This window comes from Mustela nivalis (assembly GCF_964662115.1).
Source record: "Mustela nivalis genome assembly, chromosome: 13".
Taxonomy (NCBI): Eukaryota; Metazoa; Chordata; class Mammalia; order Carnivora; family Mustelidae; genus Mustela; species Mustela nivalis.
Window position 1 is genome coordinate 80,601,871 of NC_139032.1, and position 14,929 is coordinate 80,616,799.

Genomic DNA, 14,929 nt, shown 5'->3' on the forward strand with positions numbered 1-14,929 from the left:
CATTTGTTGTCATTAAATCGGAGGTTGCACCCAGGTGGCTCGTGGCCACACGTTGGCCACAGACAGGTTTCCCTGGGTCTGAAAAGATACAGAGGTGTTTCTTGGTGTTTTTAAAAGAATCAGTTACCGGGGTGCCTGGGTGGCTCAGTGGGTTAAGTCGCTGCCTTCGGCTCAGGTCATGATCTCGGGGTCCTGGGATCGAGGCCCGCATTGGGCTCTCTGCTCAGCAGGGAGCCTGCTTCCCTCTCTCTCTCTCTCTCTGCCTGCCTCTCCATCTACTTGTGATCTCTCTCTGTCAAATGAATAAATAAAATTTAAAAAAAAAAAAAGAATCAGTTACCAACACTGAAATACCCATAAAACATTCACCTGCAAAATCAGGGTTTCTGGCTTTTCCCGAGCAGACAGATGTGGCAGCATTGAGCCTGTATCCCTCTAGGGCAAAGAACTGGCCGCTACAGCTCATCCCATCTTTTTCTCCCTGGAAGGCCTTCAAGTTGGCGTAGCCCAACTTAGCTCTTCCCAGCGGCCCTGTGTGTTGGGGGCAAGGGAGGGGAATAAGGTTCCCATTCTGTAGACAAGGAGCTTGGGGCCCAACGGGACTGCTGGACCCCGCCACAAGCTGGTGTTGGGGAGGCTGGGACTTACACTTCATCCTCACTGCCCTCCAGATGTGTCTGAGCCCCACTGGCCACCCTGGAAAGAAAGAAACCTTTCACGGGCCTAATGACTCAAAACTAACCAACAGTGAGCCTGGGGAACTGTTCCTGTCTCCCCTTCTCCCTTTCCACCCTCCCGAGGCCGGAGGGGACATGGGAAACCTATTCATTTAAACTCAATTATTTTCTCGAAGACAGAACTGAACTGAATTGGGTCAGCAGCTATATTTGCTGTGCTCAGCTATTTCCCCTGTACCGCCAGCGCCCACCGGGCGTGTTGCTGGGCTCCATGCTGCCGGGCTCACCAATTATAACTCCGTATCAGTGGCCGTTCCTTAGCATGCTTGATTTGGGAACAGAGGAACACCCTGTGTTCCTTCACCGAGCAGGCCACAGGAGCAGGGTCTGGAGTGTGTGGTCACCACCTCCTGGACCCAGGCTGCAGGTTTGGCGCATTTCATGTCCAACCCCTGTCTGCAGTAGATGTGCTTCTGACAGTGGAGTTTTACAGACAGGGAACCTGAGGTCTGGAGAAATTGGGTGCTTGTTGGAGAGGTAGGCCTTGGAATCAGATACAACTGGGACCTGACTAGGTGTATGACTTAGAGCAGAGAGCTGACTGCTAGGCACTCCATCTCATCTGTAAATGAGGCATGAGTACTTGACATACCTCTGGCGGCCAGGCTGTTGTACTGGAAATGTGACGTGCTACGTGACGTGGACACTTAACCGACCCATCCACACTCATTCCCTTGCACTGTGTGCAAGGCACAGAGCATGGTAGGGGACTGAGATCTCAGAAGGCATACAGGCTGGGCTGCCCTCCTTTCTGTGAAACCGTTCCTGATTTCTCTGCAATCAATTGGAAATGTTTCTGCAGTCATTACAGGTCGCCTGTTGGGCCAGGCCCTGCAATGGATACTTGCTCAGCCTCTCCTGGACCTGTGGCTAGGCATGCTTTTGTTTGGCAATGATGTCTGTATGTGTCCACCCGCCCCCCCCCCCCCCCCCCCCCCCGCGCTGGACTGCCAGCTTCCTGAGGGCAGAGAGCACATGTCTTGTTCACTTGCTTGAACGCTGATGTCATGCCCTTTCTAGCTGGGTGACCTTGGACTGTTGGGCCTATTTTTTTGTCTGTAAACTGAGACAGTAGTGTCTCCCTGTGACACCCAGAAAGAGGCTACTGACAGCTTTGTGCGTAGACACCTGCAAAAACTCTCGGGAGACATTTGGAGGAAGTCAGATCAGATGCTTCTGTTCCACCCTCTTGAAGCCCAGAACATCAAAGATCGGGGCTCTGGGGGATCCCGGGAAGGGCTGTGAGTGCCGTCTTGTTGCAGAGTTGCTTCCTTCCGTGGAGCAGTGTGGACGGGGTGTAGCCTGTGGGCCTCCCCTCATCCCCTCCGTCTTCTCTGCTCTGGGGGCTGGGTGTTGCCCAAGCTCGGGCTGCTCCAGCTGCTCTGGTCTCAAGAGAGCCATACCTCCCATTGTTTAGTGGTGGGGCTGCGATGAATTAGGACCTAGCCAGCTGCTGCTGACCTCCAGGAAGGCACCCAGGTCCCAGTGCCTGGCGTTGGGACTTTGTTTTGGCGGTGTTGAATCTGGAGGTAGAACAGGGTCCCCCAGTCGACTCCCATGATACTGTTGCTGGTCCCAGAGGCTTGGGGGTGGATAAGGGGACAGTTCAGGGAGGTTTGGATTCCTTGACCTTTTAGGGACTTGGTGAAATCAGAGGGCCTGTCTGTGAACTGGGGCATTGGGCCGGTGTAGACCTGTGGTGGCGATGGCTATGAGAGCAGGGCTCCACTCTTGTGGGGTGGGGACAGAACTTGGGCACTGGGCAGCAGGTGACCTAGTCAGACACAGAAGCTAGACCCTGGTAGAGCACAGTGAATGGAACTTGAGCCTTTGGGGGCAGGACTTAGGGATGGGGGGCCTGACCACCAGCCGACCCCAGCATACTGTCATAGGGCTCTAGCAGCCACAGGCTCGGAAACTGTAGCCATCCCTCCCTCCCCCTTGCCCCTTGTAGCAGTCAGTCCCTGGAACACCACGCTGAGTGTTTGCCCAGCACTTGGCACCGTGACAACCAAGAAAGAAATGCTGACCAGGTCTTATTGCAAGTTCGAGAGTAAATTTACTATTTTTCTAAGGAGGCATCACGTGGGTGGGAATTTACCCACCCCCTATACATTCACAGCGTTTTGATGGAAACATTGCATTTTTTTGAGTGAACATGTGTCAGCATCACTGTGGGGGAAAAGGTTCCAGGATTCTCTGCCAGCTGAAGTCATTACCACAAGGCACTGGTTGGGGGCCTGGCAGATGGGGGTGATACAAACAGGCCAGTGGAGGGTGAGGAGGTGGCCAAGTGGGGAGCCTGGCTGGCCTGATGGGAGGCCGGAGGACCTTGGAGCTGGGCCGGGGTGCGGGGGGGGGGGGGCAGGTCTCTGAGCAGGTGGAGAGGAGGGAGGGAGTTGGGAGGTTGTGGGCTGACAGTGTACATTAACACCCTCCCCCCTCACACACACACATCACAAAACAAGGTGAGTAGGGAGCAAAGAGACAGGGACAAAGAACAGAGACTTTGGAATGGTGAACACTGGCAGCTTAGACCAGAAGGACAGGCTGGGGCCAGATTGTTGAGGGGCCTGGAATCCCAGCTGCCACCACTAACAAGCTGTGTGACCTTGGGCAGCTTTTCCAACATCTCTGTGCTTTAGCTTCATTGTAGTAAAATGTAGCAGTGGATGCCCACAGCTTATGACTCTCTGGAGGATTCATGGAAATAATGTATGTAGAATGCCTAACACTGGGCCTGGCACATAGCAGGTGCCAGGACACATTTGTTGTTTGTTGGTGATGATAAAACCACATAAGCATAGATGTGCGTACATAAATTAACAGCTGGAGTGCACTGAAACTGCTCTCTAGAGTTGGCCCTCAGTCTAATATCAAGTTTGATTCTCACCTTCAGCAAATACAGCAGTTGTCTCTTTAGAAGCTCTTGTCCATGAACAGCCGGTCCCTGGGGCTGACTCTCCTGTAAGGATCTGTCTCTGGTCCTGTGCCTACCTCCATCCTCTCGCTGAGACAGCTCTGGGCAGGTCAGAGAGGGCCTCCATCCTCTGCATAGCCTCTAGGAAGAAGAGATCCATGGCCACAAGATAGGTCTCCCTCCCAAGGGCTGTGCCTTGACCATGTTGGGGTTGGCTCTTGCACATCAAGAAATGGGAAGGTGCTTGAGGAAGGACGGTTCCAGAGTTCTCCAGAGAGCCTAGCCCAGTTGGCGAGACATCGTCAGATCTTAAAGATGATACCACATCTGGACTCTGAACTTTTGGTAGGAGAATGACCTACAGGGTGTTAGTGTTTATCACACATTTATTTGAATGCCAGGACTTGAAGAATGGAGATGAATAGATCCCAAGGAGGGCCTGACAGGGGGGTCAGCAGGACTCCCTGGGGGAGGGAGGTGCTGCAGGAGGCAGGCCGGGAATTCAGGAAGAGGAGGGGGTGATTTCATACTTCCTGTGCCTGAGGACACTGGGAAAGCCTTCCCCCAGGTGGGGACAATTAAGCTGGGTCTGAAAATTTGAATGAGAATTAGGAGTAGGGGTGGAGGGGTGAGCTCAGTGGGGAGCAAAGGTGTGGCCTGGAGGAAGGGCAGGGCAGGCCTGGGGCAGAGTGAAAAAGGAGGGCCTGTGGCTGGTTGCTCCTGTAAGGGTGAGGAGTGCCTGGGTGGGTGGGAGGGGCCTAGTGATCCTGGAGGCCTGGTTCTCCCAAGGTGCTGGAACCGGGCAGGAGTGACTGGATCTTGGCAGCCTCTGGAATTCCCCCAGCTATCTGTGGCCAAGTCACTGTGTGTTCTGTACTTTCACTTATTGTTCAAGTTGACTCTGAAAGGAGCTTACAGGAGGTTATGTAGCCCTCTGAGCTAAGGCTGGAAGGGTATGGAGGAGGGAGCTTATTCAAGGTCAAGCAGCTGGTGAGTGTGGGAGCCTGACTCGGGCTGTACATTTTCTGACCCCAAATACGGGCTTCTTTCATATTTTTATCTTATTTTTTTTAATTGAAGTACTGTTGGTGTACAATATTATATTAGCTTTAGGTGTACAACATGATGATTTGACAGTTACATACCTTAAGAAAAAACTTGTTTCTTTTTAGCTTTTGACCCCCTCCTGTGGTAGCTGTCTTATTGAGAAACCCCTGTCTTAGGGGCCTCTTTTGTAGAACAAAAGCTTAAAACTGAGAGGACCCACCCACCGGCAGGGTGGCTTCCTGCCTGGGGGTAATCTGGGAAGGCCTCCAGGAGAAAGAGGTTGTTAGAATTGGAGAGGGAGACTGAGAGGACCAGATGGGTAGTAGGTACAGATGGTTGTCTGGAGTGAGGCATATCTGCTTTCCGATGAAGCTAGGTCAACTTGTGCAAGTGACCAAGCTTCTCTGGACTTGGTTTTTTCATCTGTAAAGGGGTCACAGTCTTGGCCTTGCCTGTTTGTTGCCACACTAAGCTCAAGCAGGAGGTCTTGTAGGGCCTGCACCTAGTGGAGGTGCTTCGGAAATGTTCTCTGGCCCTCCTTCCTGTCGCCAGGGGCTTGCTTCTGCCCTAAGACCCCTCTCTCTCTCTGCTTATAGCCTCACTTCTCCCCTCTTATGAAATTTCCCCTAGGACATTGGGATCTTGGGCTTGGAGCCCTCTGGGCTGTGGGTGTGGGCGGATGGAGATGTTGGGGGCTGCAGGCCTTCACCAGTGGTCAGGGTCACCATTGCCTAAATGGAGCTGAGCCCAAGTGGGGACACTGCAGGGGATGCAGTGAATTACAGACTTCCTAGTTTGGGGGTTGCTTTGGGGCCACAGTCAGACCTCTTCACCAGCCTTTCGTGCTCCAGCCAGAGTCCTGTCTGTCTGCACTCAGTAGGTGCTAGACAGTCTGGCACTTGATAGGAGCTCAGATGTTTGCCAAGGGACTGGAGCAGGCTGAAACCACCATGAGCTGAACTGGGACTTGTGATGTCTCTGGATATAGAAGCCAAGGAGGAGGCAGGACCCCCAGCAAGGGCTGTATACTCTCCCCACCCCCACTTCTCCATCCATATTTACATGGTGGAATTGAATGCGGTTATCTCATTTCTCATGTCTCAGAAAGCTGTGTGGCAGCCAAGCCAGTGGAGGCTTCTGGGTGCTGGGCCCCAGCTTGATTAACCCTCAGGGTGGTGACTGTAAGAGAAGGTGTTCCCTGTGGGTGACAGAGGCTCTCTATGTAGCTGGCTCAAGTGTAATGGAAAAGGGGTGACTCCAGGCCAAAATGTTGAGTTGATTGGGGGTGCCCTTCCCAGAGGAATTTGTGTTTCTGTGTGACCTGAAGATGAGTCTCTACGCCAGAGCGTGGGGTGGCACTTGGGCCTGTGTGTCAGACTGGGTCTGCCTGCCCCCATAGCCTTCCCAAACCTGGGCAGCTGACCTTGCTCACCCAAGCGCCTCCTCCGTCCTGGTAGTTAAACCTACTCCGGTCATCGTGGCCCCATCCACGATGTGGGTGTGTGGGTGCTTCCCTACAGGAGATGAACCGGGTGAGAGAGGGAACTTGAACTCAGGACTGCTGCGCAGGGGTCTGCGCCAGTGACTTGGGTAAGCAAAGCCCTGGCTTTGCCGGTAACTCCGCCTTCGTTCATACTTTAGAAATGTTTGAATGGAAGTGCGAGGTGGCAGGGGAGTGGGGAAGCTCTGGGCTGCGGCTCCGAGCCGGGAAGCCCGGGTGTGGCCTCCGCGGCGGCGGATCTGGCGGGGGCGGCCGGGCGGGAGGGCGCAGCGGCCGGGCGGGAACGGAAAGCAGTTTCAGCTGCGGACAGCTGGCCGCGCAGACCGGCGCCGCCGCGGGGCCTGGGAAGGGCGGGACGTGCGGCTCCCAGTGGGCGGGGCCGGCGGCTGGGGGCGGGGCAGGCAGCTTCCGGCCTCGGGGAATGGGGCGTGGAGCCGCCCGAAGGAATGCGCCGGGAGCCGCTGGCGTAGAGGCGCTTTGGCACGTCCCCCGAGTTACCCCGCTCAGCTTCCCGAGCTGTGACAGGTCTGTGATAGGTCTGTGACAGGCCAGCCAGAAAGTTACCGAAGGATATTCCTCAGCACATATGCCACTGCCTGCTTTGTGCCAGACACTGGTCGGAGGTGTTCGGTCTTACCAGGGTGACCAGGTCCCTGTTCCTACAAATCTTTCCTACGGTGGGAGAGAGAACAAGATGATTTAAGATCAGGGCTACGAGGAAAGTGAAGCCGGGGTGTTAACTTGGGGGTTGGGGTGGAAGTTACACCTTTAGCTAGAGTGGCCAGGGACGGCCTCTCCCAGGACACTTGATATGAGACTTGATATGAGACGGGAATGAGGCGAAACCAGCCTTGCGTAGAGCCAGGGCCGCTCAGAGGGAATAGCAAGTGCAAAGGCCCAGAGGCGGGACTGGGGCAAGATATGACCCGGGGCGGAGTCAGCGCTTCATGGGAGGAGCCTGCAACGGACCTCTCTGGCCGAGGTTCCTCCAGCTTCCTGGACCCAGAGCTTGGCGCCAGGTCTGCACCCTGCCCCCGTGCTCTGGGAGGAAGACTTGCCTGTGGCTGGAAGCAATTGTTGGTTTTCAGGAGTCTTTCTAGACTACTTGGATGTTGTGCCATGTGGTTACCTGTATGGAAGACTGTAATTTTCCACTTGTTCTCTGAAGGACCCGGAAATCTCTAGATGTTGTCACCGCTGTGTTTTTTCTTTTTTTTTTTTTTTAAGTCATTTTTGAAATTTTGGCTTGGAAGACCGATTCGGCATGTGCTTTGCAGGAAGGGGAGGCACGCCTGAACACACCTCTTAGATGCTGGCCCGACTGGAGAGGCCCCCTGATCTGGCTGGGAGAGGCACTTGGCTGCAGGCCATTCTCAGGAATGGGCCTCTGTGGCCTCGGACTCCTTGGTGACAACCTTGGCAAGATTCTGGGCCGGGCCAGAGCTCTGTGGAGACCCGGTCAACCTCGCAAACCAGATCGGGCTCCCAGGCGCCCAATGCGCAGACGGGGGTCATTTGAAAGAACTGCGATTCCACTGCCAAGGTCTGTGGGGGGCTCCGTGGGAGGAAAGGGGCACAGGAAACTTACTCCCTGGTGGGTGGGCACAGATCTAGCTAGAAGGTGTGGGGCTATTTCTCCAAGGAGGCCCAGCCCTGGGACATACCCCTGACCAGGGTCCAGGGCCTCCTTGGTGTGCTGAGGAGGTCTACAACAGCAACCCTTTCTTATCTCTGAATGGCCCACAGGCACTGAATGGGAGGCTTCCCCAAGGGCTTGGGAAGAGTGAAGGTGGGGCCGGGGTTGCTAGGCTGGCTTCTCTCCTGGGACTCAGGAGCTCTTCTGAGGGAGCATCAAGTCTGGGTGGCAGGGTGGAGAGAGGCCCAGGAGCACAGGACCAAGGAGGCCAAAGCAGGAAGACTCGGGTGCCTGGAAGGTAACCTAGGCCCAGGGACTGGCTGGGTTGCCGAGGTGTGGGCTGTGAGAAGGGGGCTTTGACCTCAAGCGGCCTGGTGAGGAGTGAGTGAGGGCCCCGGGCTGCTGTTCCCTTAGCCTGGGGCTCCCAGCAGGCCTCTTGGAGACAGATTTAATAATCCTAGCCTGTCTCTCTGGTGGTTAGTGTTGCAGGAGAGAAGCTTTACTCCTAAAACTTTTATTGATCAAGACGCTAATAAAAAGTAAAAGGTTTTTTGGAGCAAGGTGTTTTTTTTGTTGTTGTTGTTTTTGGTTTGTGGTTGTTTTTTTTTTTTTTTTCCTTTTTTCCTACTGGAGCAAAGAACATCAGAGCCGTAAAACACAAATCTGTTTTTCTTCCTCTCCCTAGATTTAGGGCTGGGGGTGGGATTTGGCCTTGTTCAGATTTCCCCTCTTCGGGAAGTCTTGCCTGACTGCACTGGCCTTGTGGTCATTCCTCTGTTTTCCAGTAGTTCACCAGAGCTGCCTTTGCTCATCTGGTCTGTTCCCCAGAAGGGTCGAGGGTAGGGCTTACAGAAGCCTGAGACCCCGAGGCAGTGAAGGGCATCTCCCCTAGGAGATAGTGAAGGCTTGCTCTTGACTTCTCAGGCTTTTTTTCTTTTTTTTCTTTTTTTTTTTTTTTTAGATTTTATTTATTTATTTGACAGATCACAACTAGGCAGAGAGAGAGAGGAGGAAGCAGGCTCCATGCTGAGCAGAGAGCTCGATGTGGGGCTTGATCACAGGACCCTGAGATCATGACCTGAGCCGAAAGCAGAGGCTTAACCCACTGAGCCACCCAGGTGCCCCACTTCTCAGGCTTTTTGGGTTTGGTTCTTTTGCTGCCTTGTTCTTCATTTCATAAACACTTCCTGAGCTCCAACAGCCTGCTCTAGCCTCCCTTCAGACGCAGAAATAGAAGATGCGGCCATGGCCTTGCAGAGCTTGCCTTCTGTCAGGAGAGACAGATGCTCGTAAATAAGCGGGAAAGCAGAGTAATTCTGGATTGGGGAAAGTCGTCCTACTGAAATGTAAGTCAGGGATGTTTGTCTCCTCTGTTTGGCACCTTGTTTCCCAGTCCTAAAATAGTGCCTGGCCCGTAGTTTGCACTAAATAAATATTTGCTGGGTGAATGAGCCAAACTCTATGAAGAAAACAAGTGTCTCAGTGGGGAGTAATGGGGTGTGGCAGGACCTGTGATAGCTGTCCAGGGGTTCTCCTGAGGCCTGAGGCCTTGCCCTGGCGGAGGGGAAAGGAGAAGGCCCACCAAGGCGGCTGCGAGTACAAAGTCCCCAAGGCGGGAAAGCAGAAGCTGCGGGGGTGGGTGGGGGTTGGGTTTGGTGGATGAGGTCAGAGGGTAGGCACCTGCCTACTTCTTCCACCTGGGGAGGAGTGTGGATTTATTCAGAGTGCTGTAAGGTGTATTGGAGGAGTTTCTCACCCCAGGCTTAAATAATCTGATTTACATTTCTATACTGTCCCTCTGGTTCCCTGGTAGGGGTGGGTGTGAGGCTGCAGGCTGGGGCAAGCGAGGGAGCTGTTAGAGGGGTAGTAGGTTTTGCTGATGGATTGGATTCTGAAGGCTGGGGTGGGGTGGGGGGTGTCCGGGCTCCTGAGTCTTCACTTCGGACATTTCAGACTTGAGATTCCTTGAGGGATCCAAGAGAAGATGTCAGCCCAGCATGTCCTTTGTGAGTCGGGAGCTCAGAGGAGGGGAGGGATAGAACTCAGAGGGGCCTTGAGCACACTAGAGTTGATGAAAGCAAAGGAACAGATGAAACTCCCAAAGCAAGGTGTTCTACTGAAAGGGAGTGCCCCCAGGTTAGAGCCTGAGCAACTCCAGTCCCCCCCCCCCAACCCAGGGAAGGGGCCGAGGTATCAGGAAAGGCGCTGGGAGAACCTTAGGTGTTGGTGGCAGGGAGGGAGGAAGAACACCAGAGGGTCTGGTGGCCTGGGTTTCAGGGAGGGTGTGGGCTGTCTTCTATCAGTAAAGAGGATAGAAACTGTTGGCCTTGGCCCCATGAAGGCCCTTGGGGACCATGAGGAGAACCACTGGGGTCAGGATAGGTGAGTTGGATAGTAGAGTAGGAGGCAGTGGTGTCAGGGAAGGGCAGGAAGCACCAGCCAACCCGGGAAGCAGGGGAGGATGGGGTAAGGGCTCAGACCTTCCTCTCGCTTCTGGGTTTACCAGGTTTACCAGGGTCTTGCCCATTCCTCTCATCCCTGCACCGCATCCGAATCCTCTGAGCAGAATCCTTGGAGGCCGATGCAGAGGGCTGGAGGGGTGCCCCAACGTGCTCTTGAACCCCTGTCTGGGCTCCTCTTGCCCTTTCTCAGCAGAGCTCGCTCACCGCCCTGTTGGCTCGCTTTTTCTGGTTCGTGGGACCTCCTGACCCCCGTTCTTCCCCATCTCCCTACTTCTCTCTCTCTGGGTCCAAGGCCCCCCTAGAGAAGAGCATGTGGAACTGGGTTTGCTTGGAGGGTCTTTCTTTGTCAGAGCACGCTGGACTTCATTTACACTGGTAACTTTGCTCTGGAAAGCTCCTTTGTGTGCTGGGCATCCAGAGAAGTTTGAGGTCTTTTTCAGGGTATTTTGGTGGCCAGAACCTGGACCTCCCCCAAGGCGTGCCTGGCTGTGTGGGGAGTTTAGAATGTGTTTGGCTTGTGGGTGGACAGGGTAGGGTTGGGGACAACCTAAGTTCTAATGGTCCTCAGGTGGGGGTTCCCAGTAACTGTCGAATGAATGGCACTCGGATGTTTGAGTTTTGGGGCTCCCAGGTTGTTTGGTTAAATGCTTCCTCTGCTTGTTAACCAGTGTTTTCACATCTGTTATCTGCAGGGGGTGTTTCTTCATTTCATACCTGAAGAAACTGTGGCCCAGGAAAGTGAAAGGTCTTGCCCAGAGGTCACAGTTGCTAGGTAACATCACCAGAATTGCACACCAAGCCTGCAGACCCCCCATGAGGCTGCCCTTAGGGACCAGCCTTGCGGGTGTGGCGCGGATGGTGGGGTGCAGGGTGCATGGTTTCCTGCCCCTTCAGAGCAGTGGCCATTTGCTGTGCCGGGCTGTAGGGCATTCCTCCCGACCACCTGTTTCCTGTGGCAGTCCAGACCCTCCCTTCCCTGGCTCTAGGCTCCAGGAAGATAGGATGAGGCAGCCTTGAGCCGGGTCAAGCCTTGGGGGGTCCCCAGCTTCTGGGAGGCGGTTTGTGTATGGCTTGTATGGCTGGTGTAGAAATCCCCTCAGGAAAGCAGGCTCAGCTGCACAGCATCCCCGGGGAGACACCCGAGCAGGACAGGGCCTGCCCCCTCACTGGGGACCGAGGAGACTCCGAGACGGCAGGGGTGGAGCTGGGCTGCCCCTGGAGGGTTGGCTCTTGTGCTCCCTCCCCTTGGGCAGGGTGCCTCTGCACTCTTGCTTCCCTCCTCCCCCCCAGCAGACCCCGGTAGCCTGGGGCTGGTGCAGGACAGAGGCAGGCTCTTTCCAGGTTTCTAAGGATTTGGGCCATAGCCCTCTGCCTCTGCCCCGCCCCGCCCCACTGTCTCCATGGCTTTCTGGCCTGGATGTTTCTTGGGGAGGGCAGGCACCTGGGAAGAGCGACAGAGTAGTCTTGCCTGGTAGTCCCTGAAAGTTCCAGGTGGATCCCCCCTCTTTACAGGGGGCTTCTGAGGACCCGAGGAAGAAGTGACTTGTTCAGGGTCACTACCCAGTGAGCTGGTTTCCTACTTTGTCTCCCAGCATGTCATGGGGACAACCTCTTGCAGCCTAGCTTATCTGGCTGCTCTTTGTAAAGTGCTCGCTCTGAGCTGGGCCTTGTTCTGTAACTTATCAGTTCCTCATAACCCCCCGTTGGGGGGTTAAGTACTGTTATTGCCCATTTTACAGAGAGGGGCTTGTCCTCGACCCCCTGGGTTACAAGTCACATGGCCCGCATTTGAACTTAGTCTCTTCTTAACCAGCAGCCTACCCAGCCACTCCAGATGCCAGGAAACAGTCCACCTCTCTTGGAGTGTTTGTTAGACCAGGTACCAAGGCTTTAAATCTCCTTTCCTCACCTCTGCCCACTCCTGTTCTAGCAGCTCGGCAGGACCTGCCTCCCCCTGGAGCCTCAGGGCCTCTGGAGAGCACTCAGCCCTGCAGCCCTGCCTCCTCCTTTCTCTTAGACAGTGGAAGGGCTTCAGCTGCTGAGCTTGGAAGGACGGCTCTCCTCACCTGTCCCTTCCTTTGGCCATACATCCTTTCCAGAAAGGGATGAGGGTCTGAGTGTCAAGCATTCCTCCTGCAGGGCTGCAGACCTACTTCATCTCCCTCTACCTCCTCTTCTTTCCTTTTCCTGTATCTCACCCTTACCTAGCATCTGTGCAGTTTCCTGCTGTGTTGTGTCCAGGCGTGATTCCCAGTGTTTTCATCTGTAAGGGGGAAACAATAGAAGAGACCCCACAGGGTTTTGAGGCCCAAACTGAAAGCCCAGTGGCTGGGCACCTGCAACAAGTGAGTCCCCATCTACCCTCCACATTCTCCCCGTGAAGGAAGGATGCTCGTGGGTGCGGAACAGGTCGGGCCTGCGGGTCAGGGTGGGGAAAGTGGGCCTCCAGAGGGGGCAGGTGGGAGCCAGAAGCCTGGTTTCCTTATCTGTGAGATGGGGTGTAAGGACACGTGCCTGTGGAGGGCTGTGAGCAGTGCCCGGCAGTGCTAGCCGTGCTGTGTCCGGCCCATACTGAGTGCCGAAGAGAGCTGTGCTTTCTGCTCTTCCTGCTTCAGAGGTAGCTGCGTTTGAGGGTGTGGGGCGCTCTTCGGGTGAAATTTGAATTTTTACTGTTGTGTATTTTGTCTAGATTTCCTGAAAAGGCCAAGCCCTCCATTCTGATCATGACTTTGGGGGAGTTTTTTTGGGTTTTGCCGTCTTGTCTCCTGCATTGAAAAAGGGATCTGTGCCTTTAAGGCGCCGGCAACCCCGAGTGGGACACTGGCCCTTTAAAAGCACATTACCGGAGAGTTGGAACTTAGCCTTTGTTTAACTAGCAGTGATTAGTCCCAGCGGACAGGGCTGGAGTGGTATGCCTAGGACCAGACCGGAGGGCTGCAGACTGGCTGGGCCCACTGGGGGACAGCGGGCTGACGGGTGGCTGGCCTGGCCTCTCGCTTTCCCCCCGGCCTGGTGATCCTGGTGGCTTGGGGACCCTGGTGGCCGTGCTGAGGGATGGTAAGTGGCCTGATTGTTCTAATCTGCCTGAGCAGAGGCTGGAATGTGGGCTGCTGCCAGCCCCAGGGCCCCCGACCAGCCTCCTGGGCCCAGGGAGCCCCAGTGAAATAGGTGGCAGCCGGCTGGTAGGGAGGGGTTGTCACAGGTACTCAGTCTTGGGAGGGACTCCGGAGTGCTCCAGAGATGGTGTCTCTGCAGACATCTCCCGCCTGCCCAGAATGTGGAAACAGTTAGATTAGCCCCGCCAAAAAGAGAAAAACTGAGAAGTGTTGCTGCCGGTTTTAGTTTTTACAGCCAAGCCTTGATGGCCTACCCCTTTGAGAACCAGGAAAGGCTAGGAATGGCCGAAAAGTTTTCTGAGCTGGGGATCTTGGCCTTTGCTCTGGGTGGCCCAACCCTCGGCTGGACTGGGTGGGGCTGCGCTGGGGTTTGGGGGCCATGTCATCTCCACCCCAGCTCCCCGGCCCCCCAGCAGGGCTCTTTTATATTCCCCCCTCCCTTCCTGGATCTGTTCCCTGATCCCTGGGCCTGCGGGCCTGGAGTGTGTTCTGCCTCTGCGTACACATCTGAAACCCTGTTAGGAGCCGGGTCCTAACTGTGATGTGGCAGCCTTTCCTGGTGAAGTACCTCTGTCTCCAGGGAAGGCAGGGATCCGGCTTGTTAGTGGAGGGCTTGTGAGGAATAAATGAGCCAGTGCTGTGGAGCGCCAAGCGCTGTGCCGGGCACGTTCCAGCCTTGGTCCCAGCCAGCCTCACTGCCGTTTCCGGGGGGCTGGTGGTGGATCCGACACCTACTAGCAGGGTGTCCTTCTCACCATTTTCCAGACAGGGTCACATCAGAGGTGACAAAGGCAGAGCTCAGGGTACAGGTCTGGTGACCCAGAATTTCTGTAAGTTCTCTGAAAGCTGGTGCATGGGCTCACATGATTTCTGTAGTTTTGGTGAAAGCCTGAGGCTTTGACAAGCAGTGAAGACAGTTTGGAGCTGGAGCCCAAATGCTAGGCCTCCAACTCTGTCCCGAACCTGGGAATGGTGACCTTGGACAAGCTGCTGGACCCCTCCTCGCCTCCACGTCCCAGTGTCTGAGGGGTTGGGTGCATGGGTCAAACCCTGGAGGGGGTTCTTAGTTTTGCTGGGGCACATGTCATAGAGGTAGGGGGTCTTTGAGCCACGGTTCATGGATAAAGCAGACATAGCTGCTGGGTTGGGACCCATCTTGGATGCTATATTTGAAAGTATATGGCATTATTGGTTGGAATCCCATGGCCAGGTGGCGAATGACAGATTGGGCTACTTTATCCTAGAGGCAGCCCATGTGGGGGGTTGTGGGGAGAGTTGGTGAGCTCTTGGAGTCTGGCATACTGTCTGGGTTTAGGAAGCCCCTTGAGGTCTCGAGCCTCTGTTTCCTTAACTGTAGTCAGGGGGCAGGGTTTTATGAGCATCAGAAGCCCACATTTAATGGACCCATTACACTTCCCAGGTATGAGAGGTTACGGGTGAGGCAGGCACTGTAGAGCCACAGATGGCTGTGGCTTATGGTCACTAGGAGCAGGAGGAACTCAGCAGCTAC

The 14,929-nt window shown here is 55.0% G+C and overlaps 1 protein-coding gene across 13 annotated transcripts in view; it reads left to right on the plus strand.

Moving 5' to 3' along the window:
- The window catches only part of DAB2IP (DAB2 interacting protein), a 185,530-nt gene that overhangs the window by 132,459 nt on the left and 38,142 nt on the right, over positions 1-14,929 (plus strand). The window contains exon 1 of one of the 13 annotated variants that reach the window (XM_082695336.1): positions 4,631-4,647. The exons of 10 other annotated variants lie outside the window; for them this stretch is intronic. Coding sequence is in view for 1 of the 3 variants with exons in the window: in XM_082695335.1 (XP_082551461.1) it covers positions 7,585-7,748 (164 nt within the window). In the remaining 2 variants the exon portion in view is untranslated. Of the gene's footprint in view, positions 1-4,630; positions 4,648-7,456; positions 7,749-13,155; positions 13,361-14,929 lie in introns of those variants that run through there. 2 more of the 13 variants (XM_082695335.1, XM_082695324.1) reach the window with 2 other exon arrangements.